This window comes from Poromitra crassiceps (genome assembly GCF_964638095.1).
Source record: "Poromitra crassiceps genome assembly, chromosome: 20".
Lineage (NCBI taxonomy): Eukaryota > Metazoa > Chordata > Actinopteri > Beryciformes > Melamphaidae > Poromitra > Poromitra crassiceps.
The window spans coordinates 16,207,928-16,225,781 of NC_139637.1; the positions used below are offsets into that span (position 1 = coordinate 16,207,928).

At 43.5% G+C, this 17,854-nt stretch overlaps 2 protein-coding genes and 1 pseudogene across 3 annotated transcripts in view; all 3 read left to right on the forward strand.

Moving 5' to 3' along the window:
* Nucleotides 1-2,510, forward strand: part of LOC310794454 (extracellular matrix protein 2) — a gene marked incomplete at its 5' end in the record, with an annotated part of 45,534 nt that extends 43,024 nt beyond the window's left edge. The window contains one exon of the mRNA XM_083656450.1: nt 2,323-2,510. Within this exon, the coding sequence (XP_083512576.1) occupies nt 2,323-2,503 (181 nt within the window). The 3' untranslated portion in view covers nt 2,504-2,510. The remainder of the gene's footprint in view (nt 1-2,322) is intronic.
* Nucleotides 1-17,854, forward strand: part of LOC310794898 (E3 ubiquitin-protein ligase TRIM35-like) — a 571,381-nt pseudogene that overhangs the window by 302,020 nt on the left and 251,507 nt on the right. The gene's annotated exons all lie outside the window — the stretch shown is intronic.
* Nucleotides 5,202-17,141, forward strand: LOC310794760 (biglycan-like). The gene is made up of 8 exons (XM_083656792.1): nt 5,202-5,336; nt 8,247-8,513; nt 11,548-11,660; nt 12,295-12,508; nt 12,732-12,842; nt 15,939-16,032; nt 16,272-16,410; nt 16,939-17,141. The coding sequence occupies exons 2-8, from the start codon at nt 8,270-8,272 to the stop codon at nt 17,131-17,133; spliced, it is 1,110 nt and encodes a 369-aa protein (XP_083512918.1). The 5' UTR covers nt 5,202-5,336; nt 8,247-8,269; the 3' UTR covers nt 17,134-17,141.

Consider the following 17,854-nt stretch of genomic DNA (forward strand, 5'->3'; position numbering starts at 1 on the left):
GTGTGTGTGTGTGTGTGTGTGTGTGTGTGTGTGTGTGTGTGTGTGTGTGTGTGTGTGTGTGTGTGTGTGTGTGTGTGTGTGTGTAAGCATGCATGTCATGTGTCAGTATGTAAATATAAGTTATCTTACAACAGAGAAGTCGATGGCTGCATCACAGAGAAAAGTACAATATAAAAACGTTATTGTCTGTGCATATAGCCAAGACAAGTCTGTGGTCTCCTCAAGTGCAATAACTCACATACCATCACATTCATACAATTACATCAAACAATCACACAGAGGAAAACTTGCACGTATAGTTTTGTTGAGGTGAGGAGGCTGATTGCACATTGGGACAGAAGACAAACCCAAACTACTGAGAGGCGGAGCCTGCAGAGCTGGGCTCTGTCAGGGAGAGGCGGAGACTGCAGAGCTGGGCTCTGTCAGCGAGAGGTGGAGCCTGCAGAGCTGGGCTCTGTCAGGGAGAGGCGGAGCAGAGCTGGGCTCTATCAGGGAGAGGCGGAGCAGAGCTGGGCTCTGTCAGGGAGAGGCGGAGCCTGCAGAGCTGGACTCTATCGGAGAGGCGGAGCCTGCAGAGCTGGGCTCTATCAGGGAGAGGCGGAGCCTGCAGAGCTGGGCTCTATCGGAGAGGCGGAGCCTGCAGAGCTGGGCTCTATCAGGGAGAGGCGGAGCCTGCAGAGCTGGGCTCTGTCAGGGAGAGGCGGAGCAGAGCTGGGCTCTATCAGGGAGAGGCGGAGCAGAGCTGGGCTCTGTCAGGGAGAGGCGGAGCCTGCAGAGCTGGACTCTATCGGAGAGGCGGAGCCTGCAGAGCTGGGCTCTATCAGGGAGAGGCGGAGCCTGCAGAGCTGGGCTCTATTGGAGAGGCGGAGCCTGCAGAGCTGGGCTCTATCAGGGAGAGGCGGAGCAGAGCTGGGCTCTGTCAGGGAGGCGGAGCCTGCAGAGCTGGACTCTGGACTCTGTCAGGGAGATACTCATCTTCTTCGATATAACCTAACTAACAATCACGGGACATCTCAATGTGAAATTGCTGCCTCATCAAACATGTAATTATTGTTGCTCTCTCTATCGTTACCTCTGGGACTTAGACACATGTGCACCTCTGACATCTGCACTTCTGAAAAAAGGCTGCTTTTTCATGTGCTCAAACATCTGCAAAAAAATATATATATTTGAAGGTGCCCTTAAAAAAAGGCAAATGATAAAGCAGTATTCTTTATGGTTATATATTACCTTTTCACCATACGTTTCTTTTGTATTTCCAATTAGCTATAGCTTACTCCTCTCTACTGTGAAAATATGTCTTTATTGTTTATGTCCAGGCTGCAATAAGCTGTGTCAGAGAGTTGTATTTCATAGAGGGTGAGAACTGTCATAGATTACTTCGTCGTGCCCCTTTACATTTTTCCCACGGTGCTGGCAGCAGGCCAGGCTGGGGGGGGGGCAGAAGATGCCAAAGTCAGGACACTCACTCACTCACTCACTCACTCACTCACTCACTCACTCACACATGGATGTTTAGTGAAGGGGGTGGGGCTAGGGAATAGTCATCTTATTAGTTAAGAAACATAATGCAAAGAAACGGTCAAAAAGAGCACTGTGCATGCAAACAGCACAGTGCAAATTGTGTGTAACAACTATAAGACAAGACAGGCACTGTTGTTGACCTATTGGTATTTTCATTTACAAAAATATGTATATAAAATACAAATGAACAAAGCAATATCTAAATCTCTGCTCTAATCTGAGATTCTGGGATGAAAACGGTGTGACTGGCTGCAGATGTTGGTGTGTTTTGCAGCAGCAGGCAGCCATACTGAATGGACCAAACTCTTTGGCCAAAATCTGTCCTCCACCTTTCAAAGGATCTTGTGTTTCAGCCATGTGGGGCAGCTGCTGTTGTGAAGTGTTAGTGAATTATCTCGATTTGCTCGATCTCCTCACCTGCAAATAGCCATTAAGTGGGCAAAATGATGTCATTTCAGTATAATTTTCATATGCATGAGTGTGACAGGCACACAGAGGCCTTATTTTTGACCAGCGCTAGGCAGCGCTCCACCTATTGTGTTCTATATAGTGAAGTAGCCAATTGTGTGGCTTTCTGGTTGGGTTATTTTGGTGATATAGCAGCTTTCCCCTCTGCACAAACCTTAAGTGAATCTGGCCCCGAGAGATGTTGTGCCGCTGTCGGCCATCTTCTAAATGTGCGGCTGGAGCGGAGGTCTTTGTTCCACTGGTCATCAAGTCAAATAAATGTCTGGGTTATTACTGGCTACTTAACTGCTACTTTTCCCTTCAAACAAAGTCTGTACTTCCTCTCCGCAGCTATGTGCCGATGAACGCCCTGTGCGACATGCGGGCCAGCAGCGAGGACTCGCCCCTGGTGTCCGTCCACCTGCAGTACAACCTGATCCAGAGACGCCTCATCCCGCCCGCCGCCTTCTCCTGCATCAGACACTACCACAGCGTCGTGCTGCGACCCCAGAGGACGGACGACTACGAGTAGGCCGCTCTCCCACCATCTCAACCCAAAACGCTGCAGGATCAAGTGTCGGCGTTTTGTACGTTTCTGCAATCCACAATCGCAATGTAGATTTGGAAACAAAACGTTTCTAAAACGTGGCATTTTTTCATTTGTTTCTGCAAACTTACAATCTTAATTCATTTTGAGAACCTCGCTGCCTTTCCAATGTTAAACTCAAATAAAACAACTTTGCAAAATATATCAGAAAACTCAACAGTTTTGCAGACATTTATTTAGTTTGACAGTAATTGAGAGTTGAATTTGAGTTAAGTTGTGGACCAGTGATGTCATTCATGCACAAAATTATCCACAACTTTAACTCAAATCAACTCTCAGTAACTGTCAAACTAAATGAATGCCTGCAAAACTGTTGACAGTTTTCTGATATACTACTGATTTTGTAATGATACAAAGCTGGTTGAAAATTGGCGGAGTGTTCCTTTAAATGTGACTCGCGGTTGAAACAGTAGACTTTAGAAACACTGGGGATCGAACACGCCTCTCCATCCACCAATACCGCAATACTCTCACTGGCCACCGCACTATTTCAATAGCAGACTCTATGACGCACACTGATATATACACATTTTGTCAGAAACGTGGTATTGTTGCCATGACAGTATTAATAGCAGCATTGTAGCGCTCCATGGTACCTCCCTCCCTGCGGCCGTGTCCCATTCACTGTCCGTGCGTCTCTCTGTATCCCGTCCTGTGTGTATGACAGCGAGCAGCCAGCCGTGCAGCACTCTCACTGAAGGTTTCAATCCAGTGGTTCGCCTGGAGCAGTTTGAATTTGTACACGGCACGCTCAAAAGTCAGCTCAAATAAAAACTACCAAATTACCCGTTTATTTTTGTAAGATTGTGGCTTTGCACACCATTATTGTATTGTACCATCATTATGATTATGATAATAAACAGATGTGAGAGGGTGACATGGAAAGAAACAGTGAGGTGGGACTTTTTTTAAATTTCTGATCACTTATTTTGAGTTTGTTTGAATTGAATGTGCTACAGTATTTGTTCTCAGTCAGGCTGCTTGTGCAGTCTGATGTGTCACAGAGTGTCTTTACATGTGCACAGTAATAAGTGCTCAAATCCCAGAGAAGCTTTTTACATGTATAAACAGGTACATCTTCACATCCTAGATCAGTGGTTCTCAAACCTTCATTTATTACACATTAGGACCCTCGTTTGGTGTGATTTTGTCACAGAATTCTATCTGTAGGCTATTGTAAGTAGAGAGATAACAGTGAAAATAAAATAAAATAGTCCTCCTACATTCTATCGTGTGTCTTTGCAAATGAAACAATGACGTTGAACAATTGATCGATTTGCTGGGGACCCGCTGGAATGCCCCCAGGGACCCCTGGTGGTGCCCGGACCCCACGTTGAGAACCACTGTCCTAGATTGTAGACCTCAGACAGGCAGGACATTTTGTATATTACCATGGAAATGGAAAATGTGTTCTGCCTGCTCATAAGTCTGCAGAAACCAACTGTAAACAGGCTAAGATGTATATTTGCCAATTCTGATCAATATTGTCATATCGCATGTCTCTCATAATTTACGTTCTATACGATCTTGTAAGAGCGTTTGGGTTAATGACAATGGAATATGCTAATATACCATTAATATATAAATATTTAAGTTGATGTAAACTCACTTATTTCCTTGAATCTGTTTTTTGTGTTTTTGGCCCATGTCTGAATGAAAGGGAATGTTGTGCTCAGATTATGATTATGATTATTTTATAAGACATATTTCTGTCTTTGTCCCTATTCTATTGCAACACAGTGATCCACACACAAGCTTCTATTTTTCTATTGTCCAATTGGTGAAGATTATGGAGTGATTCAATCCTGCAAATGACTCCTGTGATATGAAGACAAGCAACAATAAAAAAGTCAACTAAAGTCGTAAGTGTGGTGATGTATACTTTCTCTCTCTCTGTCTACCTCTCTCTCCGTCTGCCTCTCTCTCTCTCTCTCTCTCTCTGTCTACCTCTCTCTCTCCATCTGCCTCTCTCTCTCTCTTTCTCTCTGTCTCTGTCTACCTCTCTCTCTCCGTCTGCCTCTCTCTCTAGTGCAACCATCAGAGACAAAGCGCCAACTTTTGGTCACGATTTAAAATACTTCTGCTCTCTCCATCTCGCTCTCCCTCCCCCTCCCTCCCTCCCCCTCTACCTCCCTCTCTTCCCCTCCCTCCCCCCGTCTCTCGCTCCCTCTCTCTCTCTCCCTCCCTCCCTCCCTCCCTCTCTCCCCCTCTCTCTCCCTCCCTCCCCTGTCTCTCTCGCTCCCTCTCTCTCTCCCTCCCCCCTCTCTCCCTCCCTCTCCCCCTCTCTCTCCCTCCCTCTCTCCCTCTCTCTTCCTCCCTCTCTCTCCCTCCCTCTCTCTCTCCCCCCTCTCCCTCTCCCTCCCTCTCCCTCCCTCCCTCTCTCCCCCTCTCTCTCCCTCTCCCTCCCCCCACTCCCTCCCTCTCCCTCTCTCCCTCTCTCTCTCCCCCCTCTCCCTCTCCCTCCCTCTCTCCCTCCCTCTCCCCCCCTCCCTCCCTCTCTCTCCCTCCCTCTTACTCTCTCTCTCCCTCCCCCTCTCTCCCTCCCTCTCCCTCCCTCTCTCTCTACCCCCCTCTCTCTGTGTGGGTCGGTCTTTGTGGCACATAGTGTGCAGAGCTCCTCTCTCTCTGCTGGAAGACAGCATTCACCTCAGCCAATAAGATGAAAAAGTAACGCAGGCGTTTTCCAGTACAACCTGTCCATTAGTGAGTAACCTTTTGGATTTAGTAGGACTTGCCTCATTTGTCTAAAGCTGAATCGGTATGTATATTTCAAAGCCTTTTCACTTCACATGATTAATCTACTATTTAGTTTTTGTGTGTTATTGATGGGTGGTAGTTCAAAGAGACGCTTTTGATCCAGTGATTTCTTTTTTTTAGGTCTTTGGCATACTTCAACCTGTCATGACAAACTATTTGGCACAACCAGTGTTTAAAACAAAACTTATGTGTTTATACATGCTGTTTCTCACCATTCTTAAATTCCAAATTGAATATGAAGTGAAGCTAACACATTGGCATCACATACTGTATATTGACTGGAAAGTTAATTAACTAATTTGTGTTATTAACTAATAAGTGTTATTTTGCATTGTAGTATGGAGTTAATTTGACCAACTAAACCACTTGTTTTTGAGTTTTTGAAGAAATCAAGGCTGATGCTTAATTTGTTTTCCCTCCCAGATGCTAATAAACATGACTTTGATCCTCCATGAAGCTCTGACTTCCAGAGACTTAAAGGGACACTTCACCGAAAAACAATGCTGATTTATTTTTACACATGATCTCGCATAATATATCCAGACATTTTAGTTTTGACAGTTATTGAAAGTTGACTTGAGTTCAGTTGAGCAGCTAGTGATGTCATCAGAAGGCACTGACTCATTATGTTTTATTAATTAGAAGTCTTGTGATGACATCACTGGTGCCCCAACTTAACTCAAAGTCAACTCTCAATAACTGTAAAAAGTAAATGAATGTCTGCAAAAACGGTTTACAGTTGTGAGAGACGTGTGAGATCATGTGCAAAATAAATCTGCGTTGTTGTTTGTTTTTTCTGTGAAGTTCTCCTTTATTGCATATACGAGCCTTGACCCTCTTTTGACTGCTTTGGAAAGGAGTGACCAAGATGGCTTTGGAGTCGTTCTATATAAAACTCCTGTGAGAGCGGCCAGTGCTGTGGCTTCCTCTGGGCCTTGCTGTGGTAAAGGGTGTGGGCGTTTCTCCTGGCGACGGGAGAACAGAAGGAGGGCACGCCATTCACAACACGTGGCACACACACACACACACACACACGCACACGCACGCACACACACACACACGCACGCACGCACGCACGCACGCACACACACACACACACACACACACACACACACACACACACACAGATCCTCAGCCCTATAGAGGAGAATGATGCTCTCATTTTGCTCTCGTGTCATCACTTTTAGTGATTTTCTTTCACCAGTTCATTAGAAACATGTTTGTTATGCATATATTGACAAATAGACTAAAAAATAAGGTAAAATACACATCTTCAACAACAATTTCCTACTTCTGCATCTATTCTAATCTGTTCCTTAATGTAGATCTTCAAATTGAAATAAGTGAAGGGTGAGATGTGTCTCTGAACCAGTGTTGGGCAAGTTACTTTCAAAATGTAATATACTACATATTACTAGTTACTTTCATTTTAAAGTATTAAGTTACTTTACAATATTACTCTCTGTGTAGAGTAACTCGTTACTTATTACACTACTTTTGCATTACTTTCACCACAACAACAGCAGCAGCATGCAACAGAATGACATCGCCGCCCCGGAACCATCCCGAAAAATAATGTCAACCGCATTGAACTCAGTGTATACAATCCAAAATTCTAAATGTTATTCTTTTCCTTTGTTATTGTCATCTGTAGTGGTTATTTGCATAAAAACAGACAGTTTGATTAGGAAATTATTGTATCTTTATTTAATTATGTGCTTTGATTTAGAAAACTCAATTTGTAACTTGAGTTACTTGACAAAGTAACTCAAGTTACTTTATTATAATATTATATATTATATTATATTATATTATATTATATTATATTATATTATAGTATATATTATTATAATATAATATTACTGAAATCCTATAAGTAATAAAGTTATATTACTGAGTTACTGCTAAAAGTAATATATTACATGTAATATGTTACTTTTGTAAAGAGTTACCCCCAACACTGATCTGAACTGAGGGGCCAAAGTTGGGAGTACAGATGGTGTTCAGACCACACTGTCTTCCCACTCCGTCATTTCCCTGCATTTCACTTCAAACCACTTAATTGATGGGGGGAAGGAGATGGGCTTTCAGAGTGAGAAAAAGCCAGTGCCATGAAGACAAGATCACAGAGATGCATTCACATATCACTGAAATGAAGGTGGACTTTGCCAATGGCTGCAAATAGGTTTTTTGGGGGCTGTATTTTGCTTACAGTGCTGATGAAGCGAAATTATATCTGGCACAACGATTGGCTGTGCTGCTGTATACTTCTAGGTGCAGCAGATTGTCTTTAGAAATGCACTGAATGCATTGAGAGAGTTGATCAAATATGCATGAACTTAAAGGGACAGTTCACCCCGAAATCAAAGATGCATATTTTTCCTCTTACCTGTAGTGCCATTTGTCGATTTAGATCTTTTTTGTGTGAGCTGCCGAGTTTTGGAGATATCGGCCGCCTTTTCTCGAATACAATGGAAGTGGATGGCACTCAGCTTGTGGCGCTCAAGGCGCCAAAAAATACATTTGAACATTTTAAACTCAACAGCAATGCCACTTTCCAGAACTTTCATCATGACCCGGTTCCTCAAGATAATCCACAGACCTTGTTGTGAGCAGTTTCATGGAACTATTTTCCTCGAACAAACTACACCGCTGTGAGCAGGTGTAGTTTGATCGAAGTTCTGTAAGTTCTGTAGAGTTTTTCCGTAACTTATTTTTTGGCGCTTTGAGCACCACAAGCCGAATGCAATCCAGTTTGATTGTTCGAGTAAAAATAGATACTTATCATCACTATATCAAAATTATATATATATATATATATATATATATATATATATATATATATGAGTAAAAAATATATACTTACCATCACTTTTTTTTTTACCATTCTTGTATTGCACCTCATCCACAGCAACAGAGACAAGAGGTCCAGCCATGCATCCCATCTCCATCCTCCTCCTTCTGGTGTGTGTAACGCCCTCCATCGCCCTGCCCTTCAAACAGAGCTGGGGTCCCCCACACCTGGGCAAGAGCGTTGATGTCGAAAGCCTGATGATGATGATGATGAACGATGAAGAAGGCTCAGCGTTCGTGGAGGTTTACCCGACCAAGTTAGATCACCCAACTTGTCCATTTGGGTGCCAGTGCCACCTCAAGGTAGTGCAGTGCTCTGACCTGGGTGAGTGAACAGATGGTGCCTCTACTACTGGATGATTTTGGAATGGTGTCATCGGTTTTGTATGATCCCCATAGAGAGCCAAAGTGGAACCTCACTTCCTGCTTCAGCACTGTACCAGAGACTTTCATCCGCCATTTATTTTCCCATAGACATTTAGTAAAATGCTTATAAAAAGAGTTTTACTTGTTCAAACCAAACGGTTCAGATATATTTAGAAACAGGAGAGACCGTGTAACATTTCACTTGGACCAAAACGTAAAAAGAATGCGGGTTTAAAGAAAATATGTTTTCTTTTTTTTCTTCTTTTTTTTTAAAATTTTGCTCTGAGTGAAATGTTCTATGGTCTCTCCGGATTATAAATATAGCTGAACCGTTTAGTTTGACCAAGTAAATCTATTTTTATAAGCATTTTACAAAATGTCTATGGGAAAATAAATTGCGGAAGAAAATCTCTGGTACAGTGCTGAAGCAGGAAGTGACGTTCACTTTGCCTCTCTATAGACTATGAAAATCATCAACATAGCCACCGTGATGGGTTTCTGGACTCCCATTTTGAAGCCTCGAGTTTGGCATGTTGACCATCGCCATCTTGTTTTTTTGGAGCCGGACAGCGCTGCCTGCTATTGGTCTGTGATAAGCGAGCTGCACGATCACTGGACAGGCGACCTGTCATTTACGCGTCATTACACTTTATCGTCTATTTTACTCTAAATGGGATTTACAAAATGTGAACATCATGCTGTACTAATGATTGAGACCATAAACTGATTAGGAAAGTGTTTACTGAGGCCATAAATCAAGTGAGAAGTAGGGTCATTTTTCCCATTGACTTCTATACAATCGGACTTCTTTTTGCAGGCTTAGACTGTATAAAGAGCGAGTTATATAAAAATTCACTCCTGTGTACCGAATTATGTAGAGTTGTGCATTTTAACATGGGGGTAAATGGGGGACTTGCTTTTGGAGCCAGCCTCAAGTGGCCATTCGAGGAACTGCAGGTTTTCGTACTTCGGCGTTGGCTTCATTTTTTCAGAACCAGGTTAGGGCTTGCTATAATTACCGTAAATTCTGCCATTTTTCCCGTTTTTTGGCCCCTGCGGCTTATATAACGGTGCGTCTTATCTATGGATTTTTTCAGAAAAAAAAAAAAAATACAAATAAAATCTCTCTTTTTTAGCACTCTTTCTAACTATAAATCCACTTCTGTTTTAATTTCCTCTCTTGCCCTCTTTTCACCACACCGCGGACACTGTGTGCACTGTAAAAATAAACAACGGTGGTGTTGTGTTATGTTGTTTTGTTGAAATGTTACGGTAAATGGGAGCTTCCTCAAACAGCCATCTCTTTCCCGACAATCCCCTCTGTGCGTGACCACTTACATATGGTAATTACGGTAAGCAAACGGCCACTCGGCCATCAACTCCCTCCCCCGACTACCAGGAGAAAATCACAAACTTCGGCGAATTCACACAAAGGAAGATCAAGGAATATTCCATCGAACCGGAGCAGATCATAAATATGGATGAAGTGCCTTTGACGTTCGACCTGCCACTCACTCGGACTGTTAACAAGAAGCGCCCTGGAGGATTCTTTCACCAAAAAAAAGCTTTGCTCGTTCTCGACAGCATGAGAACGAGCAGTAGAAGCAACACTCTCACTTACCATGGGGAAGGTACGCAGAAATTCACACGACGCAGCTGTCAAGTTGAAAGCAGTCAATCTCGCATTAAAAGAGGGAAACAGAGCAGCCGCGCGTAACCTGGGCATCGATGAGTCAATGGTGAGGCGTTGGACGGTGCAGCAGGAGGAACTGTCTCAGCACGGAATATTATAGGAGTGTGAAAACATCCACAATCACCAACGGGTTCCAAAACGCTGGACTGCTGCGGGATGAAGAGGATGACGCCGCCACAGCTGGCGCTGAGGGCCGTCAGAGGCTTCAGAGGCTGTTCGATGCCGACAGTGATGAAGAGGAGTTCGTTGGTTTTGAGTGACAATGAAGGAGAGAGGAGAGTGGTTGACGAAGCCACCCTGAACCTGTTCGTTTCCGACACTGAAGATGAGGACTTTGGTGGTTTCAGTACGCAGGAAGAAGAGGAAGACGAGGATTAGTGACTTGACTTCTCTGGTTACAGGTTTGCTGCACATATAGCCTATTGTTGTGTGATTTTGTCTGGGGATTAGTGACCTGACTTTTGTTTTGTTTTGTTGAAATGTTAATAAATGGGAGCTTCCCCAAACAGCCATCGCTTTCCCGACATTCCTCTCTGTGCACGAACCCTTTCATATGGTAATTAAACATCAAAACACCCGCGGCTTATAGACCGGTGCGGCTTATAGAAGAAAAAAATAGTCAATTTTGGTCCCGCGGCTTATAGACCGGTGCGTCTTATAGTCCGGAATTTACGGTACATGATGCTGTATCTACTGAATGATTTTGGAATGGTGTCATTGGGATTGTATGATCGATGCCTCTTAGAGAATCTAAGGCTTATAATGAAGCATGAAGATGAATGGTGGATGTAAACTCACTTATTTATTTTATTTTATTTATTGACACAATTTATGTTTTGCTTAACTCACCATGCATTACGGGAACAATATTGCCTATAGTCACTGCAGATGTTGAATGTATCAGAGGTCGTTTCTACCCAGCTACAACACCACTGTCTCCCATACTCTTCTTTCCAATGCGACGTGGAGACTTGGGTTTTCTTTTTTGAAGCAAATTATATAGTCACGACAACAAAGTGCAGCACACTCGCACAAACCATAGCCACACAGCATTACCCTAGTGTTTACCAAATTACAGTCCCATTATAAAAGTAGCCTTTCCACTTAAAAAGCATTCAGCCTGTGCAGAACTCTCTTTAAGACGTTCAATATTGCCCCCTTTTCAATGGCAGATCTCTCAGGTGAGTTTACTGTACCTATCCTACTGGGTGCTGCTTTGCTTGAAAATGTGGCTAATGTGTCATTGCTTGTGGTTGTCCTAATCTCCGTGTGGCTCATCTTCTGTGTGTTTCCCCTGAAGGTTTACATTACGTGCCACACGGTATCCCCCCTGATACCAGACTGCTGGACCTGCAAGGCAACTATATCACAGAGATCAGAGAGGATGACTTCAAGGGATTGAACAACATCTATGTAAGAACCAAACTGAGCTGTTTTTCTTTGGCTAAAGGCCCAATGGTGATTTACTATCATTTTACCTAATTATTTTTAGTATTTTACATGATCTCTTCAAAAACACATTTCAGTCTTTTTAAGAGTGCCGACCATAAGTCTGAGAATAAAAATGTCATCACCAGTTGCCTTAAAACTTACTGGCTGAGCATGCTTGTTGACCACAGAGTGCGCAGCATCAACAGGGATTTGATTTCCTTTGGACTTAAAGGGACAGTTCACCCCCAAATCAAAAATGCACATATTCTCTCTTACCTGTAGTGCTATTTATCCATCTTGCTCATTTTGTTGTGACGGAGTTTTAGAGATATCGGCCGCAGAGATGTCTGCCTGCTCTCAGATGCAATGGAAGTGGATGGCACTCGGCTTGTGGTGCTCGAAGCACCAACAAAAAAAAAAAAAATACATTTGAAAAACTCAACAGCAATGTCTCTTTCCAGAAAACATGACCCAGTTACTCAAGATAATCCACACACCTTGTTGTGATGCAATTTCATGTAGGAACTATTTTCTTTCAACCAAACTACTAAGAAGGAAATGATCACTATCACTTGACCCCATTGACCTTGTGGTCTGTTTTCCCTCCTGGTGGCAGGCTCTAGTGCTGGTGAACAATCAGATCTCTAAGGTCCATCCAGGTGCCTTCCTGCCCGTCAGCCACATGCAGAAGCTCTACCTGTCCCACAACAGGCTGACTGCTGTTCCCAAGAACCTCCCCCGCTCTTTGGCAGAGCTCAGAATCCACGACAATCACATTAAGAAAGTAGCAACTGCGGCCTTCGCTGGTCTGTTCAACATGAACGTTATTGGTGAGACTTTCTTCGTGTGTTCGGAAACGGTATAGATTGTTGGTTGATAATGATGCCTCTAAAAGTTATGTATTTCAAAACAGCAGGAGACTATCTTTTAGGCCAGGTTGAGGAAGCATCAAGGTTCTATGAGGTTCTCTTGGTGGCCAGCCACTGGGTTGCAAATGTTGAAGTTCTGTTGTTTGATGTTTGATGTTTTCTCTTTCTTTTTCTTTTTACACAGAGATGGGTCGTAATCCTATCAAGAACAGTGGTTTGGAGCCAGGTGCGTTTGACGGAATCAATCTGAAGTTCCTGCGCATTTCAGAGGCTAAACTCACAGGCATTCCAAAAGGTAAAACAGATTTACAATGAATGAAACAGCAGAATAAGCTTCAATTCCTAGATCACAAAATTCAATGCATAATTGCCGCCCACTCACAAATGTTGTAAATAGTTATGATGCTACATCTAAAAAAGAGATGAATATGTATATAGCCTACAGTAGATGTTTGGTGATTATTGTAAATGGCTCCCTCTCTACCCGCTCCTTCACACTTAACTGACTCTGAGGGCAACCATTGCATTTGTACCAGTTCCACTGTCTCAGTGGTCAAGTGGTCTATTTGTGATGTAATGTAATGCGTCCCTTCGTCCTTATGTGCCACGTCCATGTCCTATAATTAATCATAGCAAATTCTCTATGCAGTAGCTTCAAACTGGAATGTGAGCTGTTGCATCAGAACCAAGTGTCAAAATGGTAATCAGGAGAATATTAAGCCTTGTGGGTTCACCAGCCATAAGTGGAGGTACAGTAGGAGCAATGCCTGTGGGGCAAAGGGGCAGTGGTGGTGGAGCACACCTCGGCACCATGGACCTTGGCAATGGAAACTGGCTCTTGGCATCTGGAGCGCAACCTCTCTGGATGCACCCCGCGTTCATCAGTTCAACAGTTGTCGTTTGTGGACGAGAAGGTCACCTCAATGCAACCGTGAGTCGTGGAGGGGAACTCTCGCTCGCTGTTGTTTTTGTGTGTGCAACAGTTTGGAGTGGGGTCCTGGAGAGCCGTCCATGCACCCATTCCATTGTCCTACAGGAGTTGTCAAACCCGACTCAGGCACTCAGCCTCTCTCAGCTCGTCTAGTGGCAGAAGTCAACATGGTAGTTAGAAATCTTCTCATTGCAAGGCGCCAAGTGTGGATGAGCTCTGTCCTGAAATGCTGAAGGCTCTGGATATTGTTGGTTGACATGCCTCTTCAGTGTCACATGGGTTTCAGGAATAGTGCCTTTGGATTAGCAGACAGGGTGGTGATCGTCATCTTCGAAAAAGGGGACCAGAGGGTTCCAAGTTTCAACTATCGAAGAATCATACTATTAATTAAGCCTCCCTGGGAAAGCCTATAGCCAAGCTGCTGTAAAAGAGACTCAAACAAGTGTTCATTGTTGGATTCGGGAGGAACGATGTGGTTTCTGTTGTGGTCACAGAACAATGGACCAGCTTTTTACTCGCTAACAGATAATCACGCGGTCATGGGAGTTTGCTAATCCTGTCTGCATGTGCTGTGTGGATTTGGAAAAGGACTATGACCATTTTCCCTGAGGTACCTTGTGGGATGCAGGGTGTGCTGTGGGAGTATGCAGGGTTGGGTTGTTGTAGCGAGCCATTCTGTCCCTTTACACCCGGACTGTGTGGCATTAAAGCCCCATTCAGCAACTTTTCCAAGTTTTGCTATTGGGGAAACTGCGCCCTCTGGGTGCAATAGTATCGGTATCGATATCGCCGCTCAAAGTCAACAAAGCACAGCGCCAGAAAGCTCTATGTAATGTACATGTTGTGACATCGGGTACTCACCACGTGATGAAATAATAATCCATAGTTACGTGAAACGTCATTTTCGTAGCAAATCCGCACCTAGGCGCGGTGTGCGCGGTATGCCGCTCATGCTGTCTCCGGGACGCTGGCACAAAATGCGTAGTGCCAGGAGAGGCCTTTGGAGGGCGGTGTGGGATCAATAGAGGCCACATTCTCCCTCTTAGAATACACTGGACCATCTTCAATGACTAAAAAGCTGTTATATTAAGGCGAAAAAGTTACTGATTGGGGCTTTAAGTCAAGCTTCTAAGTGGACATCAGAGTCCAAGAAGGGTTCACCTTGTACCTCCTCCTGTTTGTGCTATTCATGGACAGGAGAGCAGCCAAGGTCTGGAGAGTGTCCAGTTCGGTGGTGTTAGGATGGAATCTTAGCTGTTTGCAGATGATATCATCATTAGACGTCATTAGAGTAGACATGATCTCTGATCAACGCCACAACAGTTTGCAGCTGAATATCTGACAAAGTTGAGATGAGCATCAACACCTCCAGGCCATGTTTCTATTCTATTCAGGTGAGCAACTGCCCCAAGTGGAGGAGTTCACGTATTTCAGGGTTTTATTCACAGGAGTGGGTAAAAGGGATTGGGGATTGCCTGCTGGTTAAGTGCAATGGCTGCTGCAGTAATGTTTGAAAAGGAGTAGCAAAGTACATGTATAAAACCCACCCATGGCAGATTTAAGCCAAATAGAGATTTTTTTGTCATATCCTGTAGTTATACTTGAGCCACAGGTCCCACTTGGGGCAGTGATGGTGGATTATGAAGAAACAAGCGCAAACCTTTAACCCCATGGTGCCACTCTCCCTATGCTCCCTTTTCCCTCGCCCCCCTTCCTTGCCTCCCCCACCACCACCCATATCCCCCCTAGCCACTCCACCTACCACCCCTCAAATCCAGACTCTCTACTCCTTTTCTCACTAATCTCACTAAACTCACTAAACGTCCATGACTTACTGAGTGACTGAGTGTGTCCTGGCTTTTCCATATCCCTGACCCCGGCTGGCCCAGCGCCATGGGGAAAATGTATGTTTACTATGTTATACCTTGATGATTCAACGATTTGAGTGTAATGCCAACGCACTCACGGGATTTCCAGGGGGAAAGAGCAGCTCAGTCTTGAGATTGAATTTGAGGTGGTGGGCAGAGATCCAACTGGTGACGTCAGCGAGGCAAGCAGAGCTGCATGGCTCATCCTGAGTGTTAAATAATGGAAAATAAGTCGAGGTATAGTGGCAGTCAGTCAGCATAGCAATGATAGATGTTATCATGTGTGATAACATCATGTGTGATAACAGGGCCAAGTGATCTATAGAGAAATAGAAGAGCAGGGGGGCCAGGATTGAGCCCTGGGGAACCCCAGTGGAGATCTCTCCATGATACATGATATACTTGCAGTCCGACAGGTAAAACCAGGCGCATATTTGGAAATCTCCAGGTCAGCAAAAGGCAGTGAGAAGCATTTAATGGCTGACAGTATCCCAGGCATGCTTATAGGGTTAGGGTTATGATAGACTATGGGTTATGGAGCAAGTCATATCGGCATAAATAACAGCACACCTGCTTTTCTCTCACATATCAGACCTCCCTTATGGTCTCCATGAGTTGCATCTGGATCAAAATCAAATCCAGGCCATTGAGTTGGAAGACCTGATACAACATTCAGAACTGTACAAGTAGGTAAAGCTCAGAGAAAATGAATTTCTAAGTAAACTATATGTATGGTGGACTTGTGTTTCAATTTGCACAAAATTGATTTTTGTCACTGAAAGAAGTCAAATCACTTACAAAGTGCTCAGTCATACCACTATTTTTACAATTTGCAGTTGTCTGTTTGTGAGTGTCTGCATGGGTCCACACTTATGTGTTTATATAATTATATATGTGTGTGTGTACACTTACTTTCTGGTACTAGGCTGGGCCTCGGCTACAACCAGATCCGCCATATTGAGCACGGCAGCTTGTGGTATGTGCCGAGTCTACGTGAGCTTCACTTGAACAATAACCTGCTTTCCCGTGTGCCTGCTGGTCTAGCAGAGATGAAGCACCTGCAGGTGAGGGGAGGGGGAAGTGATGGCCAGGAGGGATAAAAGAGATCAACAATAGAGAGCCAAAGTGAACGTCACTTCCTGCTTCAGCACTGTACCAGTGCCATTTATTTTCCCATAGACATTTTGTAAAATGCTTATAAAAAAGAGTTTTACTGGTTCAAACCAAACGCTTCAGCAAACGCTATAATCGGGAGAGACCATAGAACATTTCACTCGGACCAAAACTTAAAAAAACAACATAGAAAAAATATTTTCTTCAAACCCAATTTTTTTTTACGTTTTGGTCCGAGTCAAATGTTATGCGATCTCTCCTGTTGTCTGTACCGTTTGGTTTGAACCAGTAAAACTCTTTTTGTAAGCATTTTACGAAATGTCTATGGGAAAATAAATGGCGGATGAAAATCTCTGGTACAGTGCTGAAGCAGGAAGTGACGTTCACTTTGGCTCTCTATGTGTCTGTTTACAAAGCTAGAGCTCTTTGTTGTGTTATACATCAGTGCTTATACCTGCTCTGGTTGTTCCTTCCACAAGGTGGTCTACCTGCACTCCAACAACATCAGCAGTGTGGATGTGAATGACTTCTGCCCTACGAACTTCAACATGAAGAGGACTTTCTATAATGGCATCAGTCTGTTCAGCAACCCCATCCAGTACTGGGAGGTGCAGCCCTCCACCTTCCGCTGTGTCGGTGACAGAATGGCCGTACAGTTTGGCAACTATAAGTAATAATCACCCTATGAGAGGAATGCAAGTCACCCTGGTGGAAATGCATTATGGGAGAGCTACCACACTTGAGAAATTATTTAAAAGATGTAAAAATGTAGATTTATTTGACCAGACCCGAGCAAGCTGTGGCAGCTATTACTAAGTAGAGACAAACGAGGCTATAAGGTCCCGTTATGATTGGTTGGTTTTAGTAAGTAAAGCTTCCCATGCATGGAAAGGATGGCCTATTAAAAAGTAATTTTGAGGGGAATGATTTGTATGATTGTGGTTATTTACTATTATGATTGACACGAACTGATGCTGTTGATCTTTTCCCCCTCACTTTTTTCCTCACTTTTTTTTTTTTTTACATTTTCAATGAATAGCAAAAATAGTTATGACCAAATGCAAATGTTAAATGTTAAAGGGACACTCCACCGAAAAACAATGTTGATTCATTTTGAACATACTCTCACACATAAGATGTCATTTTGTGCATGAATGACATCACATCACTGGTCACAACTTAACTCAAATCAACTCTCAGTAACTGTCAAACTATAAATGAATGTCGGCAAAACTGTCTTTTTACAGTTTTTGGATATGTATGTTATGTACAAAATAAATCAGAATTGTTTTTCAGTGGAGTGTCCCTTTATTAATAGTATTCACAATTCTTCATAAACGTTAATGTGTTAATGTGACTGTGTCATGCTTGTATGAAGAAGCATTTTGAATTTGG

Bases quoted from the DNA above. Each gene is read 5' to 3' on its own strand.
- LOC310794760 (XM_083656792.1), top strand. From the start codon at position 8,270: ATGCATCCCATCTCCATCCTCCTCCTTCTGGTGTGTGTAACGCCCTCC. The intron at 8,514-11,547 runs GTGAGTGAACAG...TTTCCCCTGAAG, and splicing joins AGTGCAGTGCTCTGACCTGG to GTTTACATTACGTGCCACAC. The intron at 11,661-12,294 runs GTAAGAACCAAA...TCCTGGTGGCAG, and splicing joins AGGGATTGAACAACATCTAT to GCTCTAGTGCTGGTGAACAA.